This window comes from Echeneis naucrates, chromosome 17 (assembly GCF_900963305.1).
Source record: "Echeneis naucrates chromosome 17, fEcheNa1.1, whole genome shotgun sequence".
Classification (NCBI taxonomy): Eukaryota; Metazoa; Chordata; class Actinopteri; order Carangiformes; family Echeneidae; genus Echeneis; species Echeneis naucrates.
The window spans coordinates 16,447,653-16,471,531 of NC_042527.1; the positions used below are offsets into that span (position 1 = coordinate 16,447,653).

The window sequence follows — 23,879 nt, forward strand, 5'->3', positions numbered from 1 at the left end:
AAGATATCCTGATGAATAAAGAACAGAGACAAAGAGAGTTTGTGGCCTCGACTGACAGCAGTTTAATTCTATTTTTAGGTTTTAATCTCCTCTCTAAAATAGTTCCCCGTAATTTAAGACGTATTGTTTATGTCTTCAAGTTCTGTATTAATATTGGAACAAAAAAAAGGTGAAATGAGAGTGATACATTTGCATCCACCGCTTCAGATATTTTTTGACTTGGAGTGTACTTCCTCTTTTTAAAAATAAGATCAATTATAGCTCAAGTTCGATCAACATGTTGAATTCAAATTCTGATTTGTATATGAAAGCTTGCGGGTTTGGTTCACAGGCCTGGGGCCTTTCTGTGCAAAGTTTGCATGTGATCCCTGTGCCTGTGTGGGTTTCCTCCCACCGTTCAGAGACATGCATGTTTAAGTTAATTGGTGACTCTAAATTGTCCGTAGGTCTGAGTGTGAGTAGTTGTTCTTCTCTATCCGTCTCTGTGTGTTAGCCCTGTGATGGACTGGTGACTTGTCCAAGGTGACCCCGCCCCCTCTCCCAATGTGAGCTGGTATTGGCTCCAGCACCCCCGTGACCCTGAAACAGATAAAATGGTTGAAAATGAATGTTATATATGAATGCTGTGCTGTAAATGTGGGCTAGGATGACAAAAGGTGTTGTTTGAAGAGATTATATTAGGATAGTCTTAAAATTGGTATTCAAAAAACCAACCGCAAATTTTAATGACCGACGTTTAATAAGTATCTACTTATTTTAAAAAAAGAAAATGCCGCCTCTTCTTGATGCCTCGACTGAACTCTGCCTTTGATGCGGCTGAAACAAATACTCCCTGACACCGTGCAGACATAATATGCAGAGACCCAGATACTTTGAAACTGTAGTGCAGAATGACTCTGTGTAATTGTAGTATTAAGGCCCTTTGATGTCCTACTATAATTTCTACCCATCAGAAATGGAGTCTAAGGGTTCCCTGATGAGGGTTTGCTGTGCCCCTCTGTCCAGACGGCTCCTGGCTCACTCTGTAATTATGGAAATGGAGTGTTTGTATTTATAGGCTAAGCCCACAAGTGGCTGCCCTTCTATGTCTTGCAGCTGCATAACATCACGGTGGAAATCAAATGCCCATGTTTTGAAATTAAAGAGGGTCTACAGTTGCACTGTGTAATGGATCTGCTGCTGTGTGAATCTTCTGCATCTACAAAGGGAAGCAGGAGGCACACAGCAGTGTTATGAAGTTGGTGGATGTGGTTCATCAAACTAAATGTGTGAACAAGATTTACCTAGAATGAGTGCGTGTGCGTGTGCGTGTGTGCGTGTGTGCGTGTGTGCGTGCGTGTGTGTGTGTGTGTGTGTGTGTGTGTGTGTGTGTGTGTTAAAAGGGTTCCCAAGTAACACGCTCTGAATGAACTCATTCAATTTCATTGATTTTTTTTTTTTTTTAATATTTACAATAAATACACATTTACAGTAAAAAGTCATTTATCTAGTCATATAAATTTAAGTAAAAAATAATACACAGGACATCAAGCCCTGATAGTGTAAAGAGGGGCCGGAACCAGGAGTTTCACACCAGAAAATCAGCTACAAACAAGGAGTCTTCAGTAAAATGCTAGAGCAGAAGGCCATTCAGACATTGAGGCAGTTTAAATAAAACATTGTCTTTGCACATGTCGGGCAACTGTATGTGCATTTCACTCCTGTCAACAAGAACATGTGCTATTTTGTGGCCATGTCTTTCTGTCACAAAGAGCTTTACAGTAGCAGAGTCAGAGAAAGGCACTTGTGTTAAACACAGCATTCCAGTTCTGTCAAAGAAGAGTAGTTAATACAGGGCCAGCCCCTTCTTGGTCTGCCTGCTCTAAAGCAAACAAAGCTTTTCTAAAGCTCTTATAGAACCAAAGTAGTACCAGCTACATTATTGGAAAATAATAACGCTATTTTTTTTAATTATTCAAATATTATATTTATAAAAAAAAAGACTTTGGTCATGTTTAGAACAGTTTAAATAAAAAATACATCGATTGGATCACAATAAAAATAACAACCCATCCATGAACACAGAGTCCTTTTGTGTGGGCTCCTTCACATGTGTCTCTTCATGTGCAGGGCCAGGTGGTCAGACCTGGAGAAGGCGCGTTCACACAGGTGGCACTGGAAGGGCCTGTGTCCGGTGTGTTTGCGGAAATGACGGGTCAGCTCGTCGGAGCGGGCGAATTTCCATCCACAGCCTTCCCAGCTGCAGTGGTAGGGCTTCTCACCTGCGAGGTCAGAGAAATGGGGGACTCGTTAGAAACATGCCGACAGCGGAAACTTGGGACTCGGAACGCCGCACTCGCTGCGTAATTGCGCACAGAAACGGTCTCGGAGAGGATCTGAGGATCGGACTTACCGGTGTGAGTCCGGAGATGCGCCTTCAGGTGTGAGCTCTTGGTGTAGGTTTTGCCGCAACCAGCGAAGGTGCAAGTGTGCGTCGCCGTGCGCTTCCGCGGCCATGTGCGCCGACCCCTCTTGGGTTTGGACTCCAGCAGCTCGAGAGGAGACGAGGGCGGCGTGAGCATCACCCTCTGCGCACCGGGCTGCAGGCTCAGACTGTCGTCGTACATGCCAAAGGCGGAATGCGGAGCGTGGTAGGGCATCTGCAGCTGGGGAGCCTGAGGGTGGTGCGGGAAAGCTGCCGGCGTGTGGTACTTCTGTGGGAAATTCATAGACTGGCACATTTGTGCCTGGCAGTCCGAAGCTCCCTGGTCGTCGGGGCTGAGAGGCGGCGTCATGTTGCTGGCTGCCCGGGGAGAGATGGCCAGCCGCGGCTGCTCGAAGGACATCATGCACGAAACGTTTCCCTCTTGCTTGATTTTGCTGCAGCTCTGAGGCACCATGCCCAAAATCGGGCCGTAACTGTCCATGGATGGCTCCACTTTGATGTTGTCCTGGCGGGGGAAAGGAGCGGTGTTGATATAAAACCTCCCCTGAACGCTGGGATTGCGCGTAATGCCATAGTTGTTGGTCCCCTCTGAGCGGAGCAGCTCTGTCATCTGGCTGGCGCCGTACGGGGGCGGCGGGGAGCGGTGGTCGTCTGCCTGGTAGGACGGCACCGAGTTTCCAGTTGTGTACATGCTGGGCTCCACGGTGCCCACGTATTCCGCCACGCTGTCTGCGCCGGTTGTGTTGGAGAGAATAAAATCCAGATCCAAAAAGTTACTCAGATCCTCGTCGTCCTTTTTGCTGTAACTGTCCAGGCTCTGTACCATTTCAAGCATCGAGCAACTGCTGGAGACAACTTTGTCCACATCTCCTTTGAACCTCTGCAAGAATAAAGATTTATTATTAGATAAGAAAAACGTGTCAAGATGAAAGTGATGGACACAGCAGCTGGGCAAATCTCTCAACTGCTGCCATTTCTCTTTTCCTTTCCTTTTTAACTGAAGAAAATGTTTTTAGTTTGTTTGTTTTCTTAGACACAAACACAAAACAGGTGAGAGGAATCTAATTCCACTCACGCAGAATAATAATAGAGACGGTGAACTCACGTTTTCCCACGTCCTTTCTCTTTGGTTTGAGAATGTCGAAAACGACGGCAGCATCACTCCGGATAAAGCCATGGCTTGCTGAAATAACTATCTCTTGTCAAAGTCGCGCCGGAGTCTGTGCGCCCTGTCTGTCGGTGTCACCTCTCTCCGCAGCCGCGCTCCGAAAGACCATGAACAAGTTTCAAAGTCGAGAGGAGGCACCCCAACCTTATAAACTCTCTGGCCCGAGTGCGCTCGGCCAATTGTGAGAGCTCAGGAAACAACGTAAAGTTTGGTAAATTTAGCTCTTTATAAAGCGGCTCCTGCAGGCAGAGGTCTCAGTGAGCTTGTGGCTCTTACAGTAAGAGCAGACCGGCCTATAAAGCGCAGGCCCTCCCCCAGCGTGACGCACACGGGCCAACCCACCTGGAGCTGGAAAAAAAAAAAAAAAGTTATAGGCAAATTACAAACACACGGGCAATATAGCAACCATAGATACTTACGTAATCCCTCTGAAAAGAACAAGCCTAATGGCAGAAACTGCAGGGGGGCCAAGCCGCACCAACAGCTTAATGTAAAGCCTGTCAGTGCCTCATTTAGTCAGCGCTACACGAAAAAAAGGACATGTGGCTGTTTTGATGAGCAGACTGGTGCGTTCAAACGCAGAAAATAAGAATTATTATTTAATATAGAGCGGGCAGGTCTATAAAGAGGCTGCTCATGGCGCACACATCTGATGGCTGTGGCCACAAAAGCGGTTGGAATATATATTTATATAGATATTCTCTTCATTCTAATAAGAAAAACTAATGCTGCTCTTCTCTTTGGGTTTTGGCTTGAGACGTTCCTATATTAAAACAACATGTGTGACCGTGTAGTATCACTGTAATGTGGAGGCAGTGCGTATGAAGATGTCCTCTGCTGCTGTCTCCACCTGTTTGTCTCGCTCTCGGCTCATTATCATTAATGGCACATTGGTTTTGTTCTCACTCGGCAGGCTTGTCCAAACAGGCGCCAGGCTCGTCTGAAACGGCTAACTGCGGCCTTTTAAAGCTCTAACCACTGGTGATGTAAACATGATTTCAGGTAATGCCCCATTCAGGTGTAAATGACAGACGGGCTGGGGGGCTGCGGGGGTCGGCTGGGGTCAAATTTACATCACAAACTCCTCCGCCTTGTTGTTGTTGTTTGTGCGCAGGGATCTGGTTTCTGACATGAAGACAGTCTTTGGGTTTTCTCAGCGGGACTCCTCCGGCTCCAAAGGGTCACCAGGCTGAAATCAAACTTCGATTATGTTGTTTCTCCACGGACAAAATACTCAGCTGATAACTGAGTTTTATTTCACCCGCACCCTTGTCTCCTTTTATACACCCAAAAATAACAAATAAAACAACAAGTCATGCATAAATCCCAAAGGCATAATAACAACCATAAGTTTCACTTTGATCAAACATCACAATCTGCAGCAGTGGTGCTTTGTTCTGATATTTAAAGATGTATATGAGCCAGAGACTGCTCAGAAAATATAAGTTGTGAGTAATTATACAGGCTGAGTGGCTCCTGTCCTCTTATAATATAATTTTATGCCTGGAACCCTTAACTAAATCAGTCATGTTTTAGCTTTTGGCACAATCCCTCTGAAATGTAGTGGACTTTAGTTTTTAGTACCTGAAAATGTGAATAAACGTGTGATTGCATATGTGATTGCAGCGCCCACACGTATTAAAAAACAGAACATGGTCATCTAAGCAGACACCGAACAACCTCGCTCAGGAACTCCTGACTGGCTGAATCCCCTCTCATCAAACTGTCATGTCCACCATCATCAGGAAACCCTGTCAGTGCAGCTGCGGGGTGTCCACATCCTGATCCTTGGTCTGCACTGTGTGTTCAGTGGAAAGTGCGTCACATGGCAGGAGCCCGGTAAGGCCGCTGCCTCTGACCCCTGCTCCACTCAGCAGTCCTCTGCTGTACTATCAGCAAGGGTGAGAAGACTCTCACTTCCTCCGTTACTGTCACCTTCAATGCATTGCAATGCCTCAGCGATGAGTTTAAGGAACTAAGTCCACTGCTGACCTTTTAGTATGCAGTGATCTTTTATAATGTCGTTTCAAAAACCACCGTTGTATATCACAAACGTTCGGAAGCTTTTCTCACTCTTTGCAGTTTTTTCTCTAGTTGAGTATCGGCTGCTCTATGGCTTCGTTTGTTTGTACTGAATATCATACTTTCAATAACCTCACTAACTTGAGCTTTATTTAAAACGTTTGTCCAGACTGACTTGACTCTTTGTTTGGTTTTTTGGTTTTAAGGGGACGTTATTTGGACTACAGCAACGCTTTCTTGCACTTAGAGAGTCGGTATTGGAAAGGGATGGCTGCAGCCAGCTGGTTAGCCTGCTGATTTCAGTAGAAAAACAGATGAAATGGATTATTAACATTGCTTTGCACCCCTGGAGACAGCGCTTGGCAAGTATTTGAATTAAGTTTTCTATGTAGCGATAACAAAATCTAAAAAAAAAAAAAAAAAAGGCAGCAAACCTGGCTTTGTTGAAGTGTAATCAAAGACTCACTAGTACAGTGAAAGCTCACTTCTACGTATTGACTGATCATTTCTCATAGATGTTGTCAGAAGAGAAACTGAAATATGAAATAGGTAACTTGTGGCAGTTTGAAGGGTTGTATGTGGGACGTTTCATCTTTCATCTGCATTCAGCAATTAATTGATATAGATATTGCATTCGTTTTTGGAGGTTTTCATGTATCAGCTGTAACCCACCCCTAAATTTGGCAATTGCCTGGATAAATCCCCCTTAGCAGATGTAGCAGCTGTTTTATCCATCTTTTACAGTGACTCATTGTTAAATGTCATTTTGTAACCAGATCTGGTTAACAGGAGATTTGGAACAGAATTACATAAAGACTTTACTAGAAAATTTTGCACCAGGTGGATTCAAATTCAGCCCGAGAGGACTGAAACATTTGCACTTGAGTTACCTGCAATGATGTGAAACTGCCCACGGTGCATGCTGCTCGGTGAAGTGTAGCAAAGGGATGGGAGAGGGGGAAAAAAAAAAAAAACACAGCAAAGTGTAGCTGGCACGTCTGGTGTCTCCTCGGTGGGAATGCTCACCAATTTGCATGACGTTTAAGAGACAGGTTTGTATTTCATTCTGAGCCGTCACTTCCTGTGGAGAAGTGTACGTACCCGACAAGAGAATTTCATTTGGGGCAAACTGGGCGAATGTGCGGGGCCTCACGATGGGTGGGACCCTCTTTTGACTGTAGCAGCGCACATAAAAACATTTCTCAGTGGAGGTTTCACTTAGAGATCTGAAAGGAGTTCATAAAGTAGTTGAATTTAATTGATCCCTGTAGGAACATTCGCTTTTTGCTTGCTCCCTCTGCACGGAGATCAAAGGTCCAAACCAGGACAGACACCTTGGAGCTGCTGGGGATTTAGCGTCCTCAAAACATTCTTGACCCTGTCCTAACCCTGAGGTCAAGACAGCCTCCTGACCTTCAGCCATTTGGGTGAACACCACATTTGATTTTCTCTGCTAAACAGGAACCACTGAAACAATATCAGACAAGTGTTAATGATAGATGAGCAGCATTTCCATTGAAATCTCTGAAAGTCTTTCCCTGAACTGACATTTACACAATACCTTTACCATTGGGCAACGTGTGTGTCATTTCACAATTAAAAAACTTGTATGTGCTGCTGACTGGTCTCTGTAGTCAAGTCACAAAATTATCAACACGTTTCCGAATTATTGCAGCAGTGTCACTAATCCTTTGTAAACTATAATTTTACTTCACACTTCATAGAAATACTTTCCCACATAACAATAACAATTTAACAATTCTGTATTAAATTGGGACACAAAGAAAAGAGGCAGTCTCTTTAAAAAAAAAAAAAAAAAAAAAACCTCCCAGCTCTTGTGGCACTTAAAGACAGAAATAAAAAAGTTTCTTAAAATAAAGAACAAATATTTTGTACAATTCAAGCAATTATAATTATGAGAGAAATGACGAACCCATGACTGTTTCATGTAAAGCCATCTTGGCATCATTTTCACTTGTGCACACATAAAAGAACTATACTGAGGTACAAACAGCGCAGCTTATTGTAAACAGCATAAAAGTGAACCTATTTATCTGTGCATCGCTAATTATTCTCATATTCTCCATGGCCCCGTGTTGTCCCTTTCAGGGTGTTATTGACCCGTCAGTGACATGTGTAAAGTCACTCATCATGTCCATGTCGGGTCTGTAAGTCATCCGTCACTGTGGTGAGGATTTGGACATCATCAGCTCTGCCTCATGTGGCATACGCCACTAACTTCCATGGAAAAACAGAGTGTAAGTCTAAGAGGCAGTGCTGGGCCTGCATGGGCCGTCCTGACTGAGCGAGAGTCAGTGAGAGTTTGAGAGGGAGTGGGATCCGGCTCTGGGCTTATATAGCCCAGTTATTTTTAACCACCCACCCCCTGCTTATTACAGCGTTTCCCCCCTGGACAACTCAGGAAGCACGTTTGGCTCCTTTTCCTGCTCACACGCGGCCAGATTCAAACAGAATCAAAGAATGATAGCATTGAGGCTCTCCATCCCCCTGTTGGAAAAGGAAAAGGAGGGGGGGGAGAAAAATGTGTAGGAGAAAAAGGTTGGCACACGCCATCTGCGTGACATTCGAAGAGCTGGCTCCAGTCCTCCTTCAATTTCAGAGAGCTTCAAACATTTACTAAAACACGCCGCGCAGAGAAAATACATTTGTACCTGCTGGGAAGCATTCAGCAACATGTCTTTAACAAATTAGCATAACTTAAGAGCAGCTGAGTTTCACTGTTAAAGATAACTGTCACTAACAGAGACCGGCAGTATTTACAACTGTTAATTGCACTGCACTCATTTGAATAAGGTGCTGCATAACACTGCCTGGTTGTTTACACTGTTGAGATGCCAAAGTAAACTGGAGAACAGATCACGACCAAGCCATCATCTCCCAGACAAACAAAACTGTGATATTTCTGACATATTCAGGATTTAGACGGGCGGTTTTGATGGTTGGACTCTAATGAGAAAAAGTCATGACAGAAATACATTGAACGCATCACATGATGATGATTTTTGAACACAGTTGAATGAAATCCTTAGAGGTGTAAACTAAACATTTGAATTAACCAATTAGTTGAGAAAAAGGCCATTATTGGAAACACTTCTGAGTACAGTGCTATGCATTCACATCACGCGACACTCAACGGGGACACAAAATGAAATAACACCTCTGTGTGTTGTTTTAGGCACCATTATTTCAGGCAGGTGTACTTAACAAACTGTTCCCTCAGCTGCTGTGTTGATAAACGTCCAAACAGCACCAAAATGAGGGGGAAAAAACCTCCTCTCTCTTTCCTCTGTAGAGAGAAGTTTTTCATTTTGCCACTTTATCTGGGTAATAAACCTGTTTATCGTCTGTGCACACATTAGTGAGGTGAGACTTTTTGAAAACAAAGGGCACACATTGGTTCCACGCAGTGTTTCACAGCAGCTCTGCACTAAAACAGCAAGCGTCTGGCTTCCACAGAACCCGAACATGTGTCTCAACAACCAACATAGCTTTCAGCAAGTGTTATGGAAACCCACCTTTTACAAATATGCAGCTAACTGTGGCTAACATGGTTGGAATAATGGCTACATGTGGATATAATTGAGCCAGTAGAGCACCGGGGGGATGGGCCCCAATTTATTAGCTGTTAACACCAAGAATCATACCGGTCCCACTCGTCACACTACACACATGGCTACACTGGCTGTGAAAATGGTTTTTTTTTTCCTTCTCCAAAGTGCAAAGAAAGGTGCTTTTTATTTGATAAATGAGAATAGGCAGGCTCTCAGGGGCGTGAAGTGGGCCACTCTGAAAACACTGGAACATTTTCAGACCGGTCTGTGTACACATGACAATTCAAAGAGCTGGTCAGGCTGAATGCACACCGTGAAGTACAAATAATTTTGCTGTTAGAAATATTTGCCATCCCAAATGAATAGCTATAGGTATTTTGGAACATACCTTTGCATGCTTTCTTGGTGGGAGTTAGTTAAGAAGATTGAGATCACGCTCACTGTTATTTGCTAAATACAAAAGTATGACCAGAAACCATTTAGCTTTACCTTGCACCAAGACTGGAAATGGGAGGAAAGGAGATTTCCAGTCTAGATAAGTTCCATATTTACTTTAAAAACACGGTGTCGATCTTCTGATTTGGCAATAAGCTGAATAAACACATTTCTCAAAATATCAAACAATCATCATTGCAGTTTACTGACTCTGCTTTTGGAAATGAATTTGTTGAAATGTATTATTATTTATTTTATTTTTTTTAACGAATCAAGCTCTCATCTGTTGGTATTTTCTGTCAACATGTAAAGTGGCTGACTGACATTGATCAGAATGATGACACTATAAAAAGTCTATCCTTCTGAAATCAGTTTTTGGTTCTTCGCTGTGGTACAACAGCCTCAGACCAGTGCACATTTGAACATGCCGAGGTAAACTGTGCCAGCTGTTCAAATAGCAGAACCCCGGCCTTGACATAGGTTCCCCATTGAAGCCGCACTCTGCTTGATTGAGTGATCCAGTCTGCAGTACACTTTATAGTGTACACACCTCGAAATGGCGACATTTGTAAAAAGGCTAATAAAAACATTCCTGCACCGAGGAATGCTCCAGGTATTTCCTCCCCTACACCTGGTTACGATTCCTTGAGTGCACTCGTCTGTTTTCACAGAACTGCGCTCTTTCAGAGGCTGGATATTGATCCTTCACTCCTGAACGGGGTTGTGTTTTGCTAAACAGGTGATGCTGAAAACACAGCTCGTGTTAAAAGGCCAAAGCCTGATGCAATTTCAGCCCGAGCTGCTGGTAGATTATTGGTGTTTTGTGTGGGAAGGGAGTGTGAGTAGCAAAGTGATGTTGAAATAAATGGAATTACATCGTGCGTGGTAGTTCTTGTGGTCATCTGCTAAAGTGTCATGCACAAAGGTGAAAAGGTTGGGATGTGTCTGAATCAGGCTAAAACAGGATTATGTGACTAAATGTGTCTGAGGAGAATTTCTCAATCTGAGGGTGAGTGCCTCAAACCGGCTTGGAGATATTTGATAGGTCTTGATATTTATGGTTTTCTAAAGAAACACGTCCCTTTTCACCTTAAGTTCAGCCCATTTCTAACACTCAGTCTGTAAAAACAGCTGGATGATGTCCAGCACCAGTGAGGAGCTGTTGGCTGAATTCAAATGCTATTGTGGTTTTTAAAATTAAAATGATTCAGATTCAGTTCATCACAACCCTACAAACACGTCGGTCAGCTTGTGAGTGAGTCGCGTCACAAAATGTGAAAGTACCTCCAAAATTTAGAGCTAGAGAAACAAAATGACTCTGTGATTTTGGAAAAAAAAAAAAAAGGGCATCTAGAAGGCAAACATTTGATCTATTCAGAAAAAAAAAATCTGTTAGAAGAGATTATTCCAAATTTGTGAAACTGTGTTACAAAATTGCTGTGAAATATTTCATACCCTTAAAAATATTTCATTGACTAATTGAAGATATTAAAAAGTTAGATAGAGATGTAAAAAAAAAACAAAAAAAGAAATCTCTCCGAACATCCAAATATTGTCAAACATATATCAATTGTTGTAGCTGCCTGAGGCGGCCAAGTGCCAGAATTTTGTCCTTCTGTATGTCTCAAGGCCAGGAAGCATCACCAGTGTGGCTGCAAGCCGTTCAGCACTCTGTCAATCAATAACTCATCAAGCTGTCACTCTCAGGGGGTCAGACATGTTCTCCTGAACATTACAGATGCTATCTCAAAGGAGCGGAGAGAAATTAACCCCGAGTCAAGCTGCCATAAAACACCCCTGTTTCACAAGCGAGTGAGGGGTGAGAAAGATGCTAACATGATATCCAGAGTAAGCAGCTAAATAAGGCTTTTTTTTTTCTTTTTTTTTTTTGCTTGCACATAATATCTGAAGTGTATTACTGTTTGAGCGATGGAAAAAAAGTGTCAGATTCAGTTAGACAAAAATGGTGGTGGTAAAGTAATTTCTGGGTGCAAGAAGCACTAAATCAGTTAGAACAGTTACAGGGAGTGTACAGGTACTGAGGGTGTATCTGCAACTGAGTAATTTAGATTTTTGGGTTTGGCTTCAAAAAGGCAGAGAAGATAACAACTTGTGGTCGCCAACCAAACGAGATCCGGTGTGTACCGACTTTTTGACACGCGCAACACTCAGATTTTGATGTGTCCCTCTTTCACTCTGAGGCTGCTGACAGGAATTGGTGTTTGTAGTGTGGTTTTGTCAACTAACCAGGTGGGTCCGTGATGCACGGCGCTAATCCACACCAATGCAAAATATTCAGTTCATCACGAGTGAAGTGTGCTACCTCAACGGAGAGAGTGGTTTGCTGAGCCACATGTCGGTTTCCTCTCTAACTTTCAGCAGTTTCTTTTGTGGGTGCGTTAAATCCACCAGTGTAACGTGATTTAAAATCTGTTCAAAGTCATTTACAGTTGGAGGATTTCCATCTACTTTAAATACGTTAAAATCTTACTACTGTAGCAGAACTGAAAATGCCCATACTAAGAGTCAAAGACGACTTTGAAAACTCCCCCAAGGAGAGAAGTGAGTCAAATAACTTCTGAAGCCGCATACCTAATTGATTTATTTACTACACCTGGTTTCAATGAATGGCACCAAAGCGCAGGTTACTGGCCTACTTAACACTTCAACTAAGGTATAATTAACCTACTGTATGGCTCGGGGGGCCTCGCCCGACTGGTTCACGTCAACCCCCCTCCCTTCGCCCCACTGCTCTTCAATCACCTGTATCTCTTGTATCATCTGTGTCTGTTCACGCACTTCCTGAACGGGGGCCCACTGTTCTGTCGATCAGGCAATAATTTGTGTGTGATTAAAATGACGGGGGTCGGTTATTACTGGAGCTAAATGTTGGGGAGTCAGGACTTTAGCAAAAGTGGAACTGAAAACAAGAGGACGCACAACTTTATAATTGATACCACGTCCGGTTCAGGACTCAGCGCATGCTTGGTTAATATGATATGGCCGGTCAGGCCTCTTTGTGAATGGCTGAGGTTATTACTACAATGAGGGACTACTGACGTGACTTCGCAGTGGTGAGTCTCTTATTCATCACCCAACTGTTCCCAAAATATGTGCTCATCTTGTGCTGTCACAGTGAATAGTACGTCCAGCACGCTATGTGTATGTACACAAAGACACACACACCCATTGCTTGGCAACAGCTTGTGCTGTGACTGTGAGGGAAAAGCCGACACGCAGCAACCCTCGCTCCTCGGCGTCTGACCCGGTGACCGCGTGTCTGAGGCTTCTTCACAGGTCAGAAGTCAGAGTGGCTGCTGCTGTTAGTCTGTGACCTCCGGAGAGCTCGGGGATCTCAGCCCCCTCAGACTTGACTGGCTGCCCAGGAGCTCTCCTTAAGCACTTAACAGGCCCATCTTGTTTAAGGCTCAGCTCACACTGTCAAAACCTGTTCTCACGGAGTCTCATCACAGGACCTGATGCTGGTGTTGTCCTTTGACACTTCAGGCTCGACTCATGCCCGTCGTGTTTGTTGTTCTGACCTGAGCTGTCGAGATTGTCAGCGTGCCTGGGCACTTCTCTGCAGCGGGACAGGTCATGTGCTTCCACCTGCGGCAGGCTGACAGGATAAACACACTTGATCCATAAATGCATGCGCTCTCATCTGGAAGGAAAACCAAGCAGCTTTAAGGTGACACCCTCAATCGCAGCTGCTCTGTTTAACCAGAGGCACAAACACAGTGCAGGAAAAAAAAGCTGCTAATCCACTTCTCTGTGATGCAATTCAGCCTTTTTTTTTTTTTAAGAGATAGACAAAGGCTCACTTTCTAATGACAGAAGGCTTCATCTTTGAGGAACTGCATTCCACCACTAATGTGGCTCCCAGAATAATGTTTTGCATGCAAATGAAGCCAATAAGAATTCATTTTGAGGTGGTGGATGAAACAATTTTTCTCAGTTCTGCTTTAGACATTTAAAGAAGTCAGATAGTAGTTTACTTGCGTATTTTGAGACTTAGCATTACAGAGGTGTACTCTGGTTTTGTGCAGCTGGTAACCACTTCCTGTTTTTCGAACAGTGAATCTTCTCACAGTTTGGCCATGGTTTCCTGAAGTGTGTGTTTCGTGTGTGTGAGCATGATCATTTGTGTGTTGTGGGTTAACGCAAACTGAGGTAGTTTGCAAGTTTGCAAAGAACAATCACGGTTCCTCTCTGCTCGGTGGAACACACCTTTTTTTTTTTGAGCTGCAATTTATCTGATTCTTTAGTAAGAATGAAATTAATTTAAACTGAGCCGACGTGTGCAGCCATGCAACCTGAGTACAGCTTCACGTGTGAACGCTGTGGCTGAGTTTATGGCGGGATGGTGTCACGGAAGAAAACAAAACAAAGCTTTATTTGTGAGTGGTATGTGCCAAAGCGTCTTTGTCATTCATGCCATCAGGAAGCTCTTGTATCATTCACGGGGCCAGAATCACACACCTTCCTGCTCAGCTTCAATAACAGATCGAGACTGAAATCTTGTGTGTGTTCACATTGTCTCTTGATCTCTGCATCTCTGTTGTGCGTCGCGCCTGCAGTCAGCTCAGCGGTGTGGACCTCACGCAGTCCCTCCACGTTCACATTCTTGCCTGTGCTGAGGCCTGAGTCGAATGTTGTCTTTCAAATCGCGGATTAACAGGAACACATGTACACCACTTGTGTATATAATGTGTGAGTCTGGTTGAGTCAAGGGAACTAATTTATTTTAGCAGACTTTGAGGTTGGAGATTTGTACTCATCTGGCACTTTTTGTCCTCGCACCATTACATTGCACAAGTCTGACGCTGTTGGACAGGAAACACAAAGAGAGGATTCACAGCTTGCTCTGTTCTCAGCGTTTGATACCCACGACGAAAGATTCAAATGAGATAACGTTGACAGATAACTTGAACAGAAAGTCTTCTTGAAGGCGTGAGGTTTGGCTTTAACTTTGTCAACAAGATATTGCTAATCAATCGGTGGCATACAAAAAAAAAGAGACTTTTCATGGAGAACTGAGAAAAAAATAATCCAACAGCTGCATCACATAGACACTCACACACACCACAAGTTAGAGAAGTGGGCCTGACTTGTGGGGGAAGAGGTTCCCCACTGGTTTTACGCAGAGATAAACAGCACATTTTGCCGAAAATAGATTCCCTTCATCTCTACTTGAGCTAGAATTTGTGCAACCACATTGAAGGTTTTCCACCCAACCCTGCTGTTACCTGTTAACTGAAGAACTGAGGAGCAATATGAGACCTTCAGGGGCCCGAAGCTCATCTGTGAAGCCTGAAACCTACAGCAGTCCCCCCGGCATGCGAGGGGTCCTTCTCCAAATACTGGGTGAGATGTCCTCCTTTATCCTGAAATATCCTCATCAGGACAAAATGGGGTTATAATGGAAATGTATGGCAGGGTGTGTCATGTTATGAGAATCCCACAAATTATGGGCTGGTGGGGAATTGTTCTAATCCAGCAAACCAATGCTGCGGAAACAGAGCTGCCATTTTGGAGAAGGGGAAGGAGTCAGTTATTTCCTGAGTCCAGGCCGAGATCTGATGGACCACGGGGACGCTGTGTGGGCCCTGGTTGTGTTTTGTTGGGGGGGGGGATGTTGGGGCCCCCGAGGTTTTCAGGGTTTGGGGGTTTTTGGATCTGCATGGGTATAAAAATACCTGCCAGTGAAATTATAAGACAGCATGGAGGTTAAGTTCGGGCCTTGACTTTCATTTGTTCTTCTGATTTTCTCTCTTCCAGCAGGAAAGAGTGAGGAACAGCCATCAGAGATAGTGTGATTTCAGCTTTTTGGCCTGTAGGCCTACTTGGTGTCATTCTTCACTAATAATTCAATGTACTTGCTCAGACAAAGCTTTCATCAGATGTTCAGACGTAAAAGGGTCCTGGATCACGTTGTGTTTCTGCAGTGTACTGCTTTTCTTGGAATGTGTACCAGCTCTTTGATTGTTCTGTTTCCTGTGATTTCAGAGGCCCTTTGTTTCTGGATGGTAAGTCACTAATCAGGGAACTCCGTCATAGCTCCCCGTCGTGGGGCTGCTCTCTCTCCTAATGTCAGCCTCTGCGTAATGATATTTTTGGCTCTGCTCTCACGTCTCACAGTCCATTGAAACAGCAAAGAAGAAAAAAAAAATGTACGTTGGCATGAATAGCCACCTTTAGGAATGTGCAGAGTAAAGAAAAAGAGATTGTGGCATCAGTGGCAGCTGAAGGGGTAACTGCTCCGTCACAAGGCAAAGCTCCAAAAGTGAACAAAGTAAAAGTAAATCCCTCTCAGCGGGGCCTTCCCCTCACCTGCAGAGGCCTGTTCCCCACTTCATGATTTATGATATTACAGGCTACTGGATTCACACAAAAGATTTTTTAACATTGATTTTGTACATAAAATGTGCGAGTCGGAATTCATGCAGCTAAGTCTGGAGATTTATAATGAGGTCAGTTGTTTTTTTTTTTTTTTGTTGTTTTTTTTTTCACTCTGGGTTTCCCCCCATCTTCTTTTGCTTAGACTGTGGTTTCATGATGTGTTATGGGATCCATGAAACAACAATGAAACCAGATGTGCTTAGTAATGTGTCTATGTACAGTCTTCAAAACTTTGCAGAAGTTGAGCCGTGAGCACACCATGTAGTCAGTGTGAGAACTGAATCTTTCTGGAAGGACTTTTATACCTCCTCTTAAAATAAGCCCCCTCCCATTGGCTGAGAGCTGGTCATTGAATCACATCAGGCCAATTAGAGAGTAACACTTCCTTTGCTGTGAAAGATGTTTCCTGTTGATAGTAAGCGTACAGCCTGTTGAACAGCAGAATTGGGGGGGGGGGGCTTATTGAAACGCTGCCAGTGTTTCCCTAACCTTTGCACCCTTTGTGGTGGAAAAAATGATGCTGTCGTTGGGGCGAGATTTGTGTTTTGACTATGTAAGTGTGTGTGTGGTGACCAGCAGTGATCAAACCAAGTGAATCTACTTGAGTATATCATTTTGATGCTACTTTCTACTTCTACTTCATTATACTTTACTCCACTACGCTACTTAACCTGTTGAGATTTCACATGAACAAAAACTGTAAAATACAGCAGTTTCTAAAAGTTCAAACCAAGCTGGTTTCAAAAGGTTTTGGCTTGTAGCCAAAAAAAAAAAGCAGCATGCGTTAGGGCCTTCATATTTTGTTTCAGGTCTGCAAGGGTTTATCAGTTTCACCAGAAAGGATTTCCCCTCTAAACTCTCAGGCAGCTTCATTTAAACAAATTACTGCATTGTGAAAAAATAGTACTTTTCATACTTGAAGTATATTTGATTCCCGTACATCTGTACTTCAGTAGGATTACAAATGTAGGATCACAAAAACTTCACTTGAACATTATCTGTGCTTCTGATCGAGCTGTTAGCGGTTCTTCCACACATACATGGCAGGAAGAGTTACTCGAATCGCAGCATACACACAACATGGATGTTCTATGAATCTGACTCATTCCTGCCGTGTCACGTCTTCCTGTGTCGCAGCCGGGGCCGACAGCAGATCCTGCTGTTTCACATGTCAGTGCCAACCCGGAGATCTGAAGTGGTTTGCTCCCTGTGGGAAGGACAGCCTCGCTCTGATCGACTCAGGCAGATCAAGTTCCAAGGTTGTATTTACAGCGGCCGACTGATCTGATGTTTAACTCTTTGAGGCGCAGATGTGTTTTCAGACAGAAACCACATGAGAATCATGTTTTTAGTTGTTTTGGGGTTTTTTGTTTTTTGTTTTTTTTTTTTTCCTTTTTGACATCTGACATACAAAACCTAAAAAAAAAAAAAAAAAATCCTTGAAGTCTTTATGCTCATGTTATCTCTGAAAACTTCTCGGGAAACGGCTCTGTCTGCTGACCTCTCGCAGGGTTGCAGTGACCAGTCTCACCCCTCACGCCCACCTGCTTCTGCGGCCTGCATAGACTCATGGTTGTTTACCTCTAATGGGACTCTGCTGCGGAGTTAAAACCGAGGGGCCCGATGGTTGTGGCCACAGGTTGGAGGAATGTCTACCGTCTGGACGGGAAAATGTAATCAGCTGAGATCAGCGAATTAGAGGCCGGTTTCTCTTTCTCCCTTCGCGCTCTCACTTTCCCTCTATATGCCTCTCTCACATGCCGTCCTCTCACTTTTTCTCACTCTCTCTCTCTCTCTCTCTCTCTCTCTCTCTGAGTCAAACATGTGCGCACACACACACATTTACACATGCTCTTTCAGATGAAGAAAAATGACACCTTTTCTTTCAGCTATTTCCTCTGTTTTTACATACTTGGACCTGGGGTACAAGAGGCAACCTTGTGTTTTCATGTGACAAAACACACAGAGGTCTGTGGACCTCTGTATTCCAGAGAAGTGAATAGCCTAATTCATCATTCGGGGTTAGGCCTGTCTAAACCTCATCAGGGAATATCTCTATCTACACTTAAAAAGTGGGACTTTTGGCGCTGCCTCTTGAGCCTAAAGGAACTTAAACTCAAGTCTTGTCCTCTGTTTGACTGATAACTTCTCTGGAGAATCAAAATTCCTTAGTTAAATGTGGTTTCGGCTAAAAGCTGTGAGGCAGTTTCTCCTAAAAACGTCTCATTCAACAGAGGAAATAACTTTTTTTTAGCTGCTTTCAGAAAAAGCAAACATCTATGGGGAAAGAGATATCCAGAGCATTCATCTGAACGCAGCGCTGTGTAATAACGTTTTTGGTAAATAAAATATACAGCGTGGGAAAAACAGGGCTAATGATGAGGACTATTCATTGTGTTGCTCCATAATGGATTATTGTTACTGGTGAAGTCATCGACAAAGGATTCAGGAAACAGTGCACGCATGTAGCGGATGTGAAGCATAAGACGAAAGGCGAAGCTTACATGCGTTTTAAGATATGTGGGAGAGCACATTTCTTTATCATGAGTACACCGTAATTGTGACTGACATCATGGTCGAATGTCCGTTTTAAGCAGAACGTGTGTCCAGAGTGCCTCGAGTGGTGACCTGGGCTTCGAGGCTGCGTCCGAAACCAACCGCTCCACAACCAAGAGTTAAACCTAAACTCTGAAGTCCATTCCCACACCATGGCACGAACTGCGTCACATTGTCAAACTGCCCAAGTTACTTGTCGCGTGACTCAGCAGTTGTCCATGATGAGATACAGTAAGAATAATTCATAAGTGGCCGAAAGGTCAGATTCACTCATTTACTGCTTGACATCGTGTAAATAGTTGACTGTTGCGCAGGGCGTGAAACAGGGAGTAAGCAGACTTACTGTATATTATTAAAACACACTTCCTCCTACCATCACTAACCCCAGGTGTTGCCAAATCCACAAGGACTGAAATCTGACGGATTATAAATCGAAACTGGAAGTAAAACCGCATAAAGCTTTAGCAAAAGTTGCACATTAATGCAGCTTTATTAATGTTATGATATTTTAACGTTTTCAAGTTTTTGCTGAAGGAGCTAATTTTCCTTATCATTCACTGTTTGTTTAAAGCCACGATGGTTTATGAGTAATGGTATTAGAAAATTCAAATCTTTTTTTTTTTTTATAGAATTACAATAGAACTCACAGCATAAAATAAAAAGGCTTATGCAAAGACATGCGTCAAAATGGGACCTAAGTAGATCCAGAGTAGCTTTATAAGTATTTATTGATCTTCCAGCACTGACAAGCGTACTGCCGGTCAATGCCTTCATGTGTCACAATGTATGCATTAAAACTCAACAGAGGTATTATTTCTGATAACTAAGTGCTCTTAGTGGGTGTAAAGGGTAACAGGTCAACCACAGGCACGCTCAGCCTGCGCTCTAAGTCTTCTGCTGCCCGTCACGTACACTCACTCTCACACATTCTCACTCGCTCTCACACACATGTTGATAACCACACTTGTAATGTGAACCTTGCTGCCGAGGAGAGCAGGCCTATAATTACAGAGGGACAGTGGGAAAGCCATAATCACAAAGACCCAAATATAAATCTGAATCAACAGATGAGTCCAGATTGTTTCGTTCCCTCTGTTTACACAGCGACGTTTTGATTTACATTTGGAACTGGAAAAACCTATTGTCGCTCACACCAATGTTAACATTTCTCTGATTGAGCCTTTAAGAAGCCTGTAAGTGGTGATATGCAATTGTGCATTTGTGTTTTTGCTTTCACTCAGAAGCCACATCAAAGGTGCTTTTCTGTCTTTTGACAGTCAATAGAGAAGGCAGTTTAACTCTGATCTTAACCTCTAACAGAAAAAAACTACATTGATTTCAATCAGTGGTCGGCTGTGAAACACACGCCTCTACGCTACCTTAAACAGATGCCACAGTGTGTTTCTGTTACACACACAAATGGTGCATTTCCACTATTTGAGCCCAGCTGGCGGAAACCGTTAGGCGAGCAGAAACTACGACACCTCAGTGGCATGAAACGCAGATGTAATGCACGTTTTCTTTCCATATAAGCACACATTAATTTAACCAGTGGTCCGGTCACCTGTTTATAGGACTGTTGGTCACTCATGAGCCTTGACCTGCACAATGAATGGCTGGCAGGTTATTTTCTCCGTTTGGAACATTTTGCTTTTTTAACGACATATTAAGCCCTCAAATATGTTTTTCTAATGTAACTGTTTCAGGCCTGGTTTGGCCACTGTGTGAAATCTGAAAAATACACAACAGGACTCTCTCTCTATCTATCCATCCATCAATCAGTCAATCAATCAATCCTTCTATCTATCTAGAACAACTCGTCCCTTTTTTCTACATCTGCCTTTTGATGTTTGTTGCTGTAGCTTAAAAAAAAAAAAAACTGATGTCGAAAACACTGTTGTTGCTCAATGGCAATTGCCTAAGACACCCCATTCCTGGGAAATGAATGTGTGCCCTTGTTCCAATTTTAGTTTTTGCCCGCCACCATGGGCTGCTATTTGGTCTGCCATTTCTCAGGGTTGTGGGCTTCTTTAATGAGCACTTTGATCCCACTCAGGTCTGGCGCTGGTGTTTACGTGACCCTGAAGAAAAAACAACAAAAAAAAAAAAGAAAGAAAGAAAAAGGCCAGGAAGAAATGGATCCCATTCTCTGCTCCAGGCTTCTGAGTTGTGGTGTCCAGTCTAGCAGCCACTTTGGGACCCTGTGTGGACCCTCACCTCCAACTGACCACAGAGAGGTCATGGCTGAGTGCACTTTCAAGTCACCCCAAGAGGGATTTTCTGTGGAAAGCACAAAAGCAGATGACTAATACGAAGTACAAAAATGAAATTAATGTCAAAGCATTTTTAGTCCACCTGTCAGATTCCTTTGGATTATGAGTTCTCATTGCAGATATGAGTGTCAGTTGTTCTTCTACCTTCAGTTGCAATATAACATGTGCTCTTGATTAAGATTTTCCTTTATCTGCCTCACTTTTAAAGTACAACATATTCTTGGCATGACGCAGCAGATATTTCATGTGCAGCCCGGCTTTAACGTGAAGCAGCTCCGTTGTCAGTGTGAAGGCTGAAACATTCTTGTTAAATTATTACTTTTGCATGCTTTCACTACAACGTCCATAAAATCCACAATTCCACAGGTCATTTTCCTCCGTGAAACTCAACCGGCTGTTTTTCCAGCACAGAGATTCAAAATGTTATTTTTTCAAAGTGGAAAAATCTGCATTGAGCCTTCGGAGGGTAGAACTCATTAAAAGAGTCAATTAGCCTGATTTGCTCATAATGCAATATCAACGTTAAGCTAAGCAAATTCAAGTAAAGGATCAATCTTATTTTTCTCAAAGTCTTGGCAAGAAATTCTGACATATTTCCAAAGATGTAAAATTTACCTGAAGGAGCCCAAATAGACAACTTAAACATTACCAGCAATTTGTTTTCCAGTCAAAGGAACATTGCTTCACTCGCCAAAAGCTGAGCTGTTTCCAGCGTGATCACTTCTTCTACTCCGCTGAAGCTAACATGCTAACCAGCTGACATCATCATCACTATCAGGTTGGATCAGGTTGCAGTTTAATTACGGCACATGCACATTGCCCAGAGCAATTTGGATTAAGGTTCAAATCAAATCTTTAAGCAAACGTGTCGGTTTCACATCCAGACAGCTGAAGGAGCCTGAAGCTCAACATGAAAAACCTGCCCACAGAAAGAAAAGAGAGAAAGTTATAAAAGTTAAATAAAAGTCAAACATTCTGGTCTGAAACATTTCGGTTTGGATCCCTTTTAAAACGCTAAAATTATAGAGCTGTTTTTCTGTTTTATTTTATAACACAGATATTTCTTTCTTTTTACAGTTTTATAAAATACACTTCTCGCTTCTCATTTGATTTGGGAACATGCTACAGACAAGCTGAGAACTTTACTTTAGGCCAAATAAAAACCCAGATGTAGTTTTGAAAGCAACTGATTATTTCCTTGACGGCATCACCATGAATTTACACATTCCATTCCATTAACAACAACACATTTGCATATCACACAATGAAATACATGGACTGGCAGTGCATAGTACTGAATGTCCTTTACGTATTCATTGTTTGGCATGAACGCTCATCTAATGATGGGCTGAAGAAAGCTTTTCCACCATGTGCCGAGAGTACACCGAATCAACCAACCATCCAAACCAGCAGCACAGAAACCTTATGAAATGCAACTAATTAGTATGATTCATATACCTGTATGCTTTTCACTGTGTGATCTAGTGATAATTATAGCATGGTGAATTGTATCAGATCGCGTTATTTCAGCTATGTGAACATATTGGCTGCTTGATTCATCGTGAAATAGTAATCTCTAAATCCTGTTTGAAAAGGAAGACAGGATATGCAAAGTCTGCATAACTGCCAGGGTGACAGGTGTGTGCATGTTTGCTTTTGCAAAGTCAACTTGAAACTTGAAAAAATGTAAACGTATTTACATTAGTAAGGTATGTGCCATTTGTATTCTTAGAGTTTTGTCAAATGTATGCCTGAGCCATTTTCCCATCCTCTGTTCGAGCAGGAAAGACATGTCATGTGCGACCTGGGCAGAGCCAAGAAGACGACTTGCATGTTGACTCAGTGAGTCACTGCACGGTCTTTGCTGCTTGAGCTGGGCTATTCATCACAAGGGCAGATGGCCATGTGAGAGGATGGAGGAGCAGGATCCGTGTGCAGGTAGACGGAGACGGACCCATCCGCTTCACAGTCCACACACACTGATTATAAGGCAGGAGGAAAAACACACATGCAAATGAAACAGAAACTTACACATTCACATGGATGTCCACGTGCAAAGGTTGGATTGTTGCAAGAGAGATCAGAGAAACAATCAAGATGTAGTAGGCTGTCAGACTGGATACAGACCTTTGCCTGGACTTGCTTGTTGTATGCCCATCCACGTGTTCTGGATGCCCATGTGTCAGTGGTTATGAGTCACGGCAGACAACATTGTTTGCCCGGGCTGCTGTGACTCATCACATACTTGCTGGATGGGACTCTTTTCTCATGCCTTAAATACAGTATCTGTTTGACTTGAGCTTTTGTGAGATATTCTTATTTTCATTTTTGGCATGCTAATGTGGTCCGATCCTGAGAGTTGACCCGTCGCTGCCCTTTTTCTTCTGCTCTAATCTACGCCTTGCTTGTCACGCAAGACAAATCGGGATTTCTGCAAAGGAATCTGCTGTGTTGTCAGAGCACGATGGGGCCTTTAACTGCAAACAATGGTGTAGGATACTGAACTGTACTCCTACACACGTGGACTAATAGCTGTTGGCTTTGAAAAAGTGCGTGAGCGACTGTCGAAGCCATGTATTAGTGCTTGACCAAGGGTTACAGCCTGATGAAGACAGCGCTCACCACAGTGCTGATATAGGCGCCTTATCTGTGCCCCAGGATCCTTATGTCAGCCATACACCACTTCAGCAATAGAGTTTTAAAGCCACAGGGAGAAAAAAAAAATGGCCATAAACATAAAATGACTGACTGATAGCTGCAGTCGGTTGAAGGATGCCCTTTAATTAGCGTGTTTTATGAGCCCAGGATCCACAGTGAAAACATGTTCGTGCTGTGCCGGAGAGCAAACACTGCCTGGGAGGTCAAAGTGGCTGTAGGGAGTTCTGGCTTGTCCTCAGACCAAGTTCATTCATCGGCTGTCTCATGGCAGACCTTTGGCGCCCATATTGGGGCTTTTTTTTTTTTTTGTTGAAAATTGCACGGTGTATTACAGTGCGAGTAATGAGTAAATTTTTATGTGAAACAGT

The 23,879-nt window shown here is 43.2% G+C and overlaps 1 protein-coding gene across 1 annotated transcript; it reads right to left on the minus strand.

Moving 5' to 3' along the window:
- Positions 1 to 1,429: 1,429 nt before the first annotated feature.
- Positions 1,430 to 3,850, minus strand: klf2b (Kruppel like factor 2b). The gene is made up of 3 exons (XM_029525003.1): positions 3,531 to 3,850; positions 2,393 to 3,305; positions 1,430 to 2,261 (listed from the first exon to the last, which is right to left on the minus strand). Exons 1-3 carry the CDS (start codon positions 3,600 to 3,602, stop codon positions 2,086 to 2,088), a joined length of 1,161 nt encoding a protein of 386 aa, XP_029380863.1. The 5' UTR covers positions 3,603 to 3,850; the 3' UTR covers positions 1,430 to 2,085.
- Positions 3,851 to 23,879: the final 20,029 nt, after the last annotated feature.

Bases quoted from the DNA above. Each gene is read 5' to 3' on its own strand.
- klf2b (XM_029525003.1), bottom strand. From the start codon at position 3,602: ATGGCTTTATCCGGAGTGATGCTGCCGTCGTTTTCGACATTCTCAAAC. The intron at 3,306-3,530 runs GTGAGTTCACCG...TTATTCTTGCAG, and splicing joins GAGAAAGGACGTGGGAAAAC to AGGTTCAAAGGAGATGTGGA. The intron at 2,262-2,392 runs GTAAGTCCGATC...CTGACCTCGCAG, and splicing joins GCATCTCCGGACTCACACCG to GTGAGAAGCCCTACCACTGC.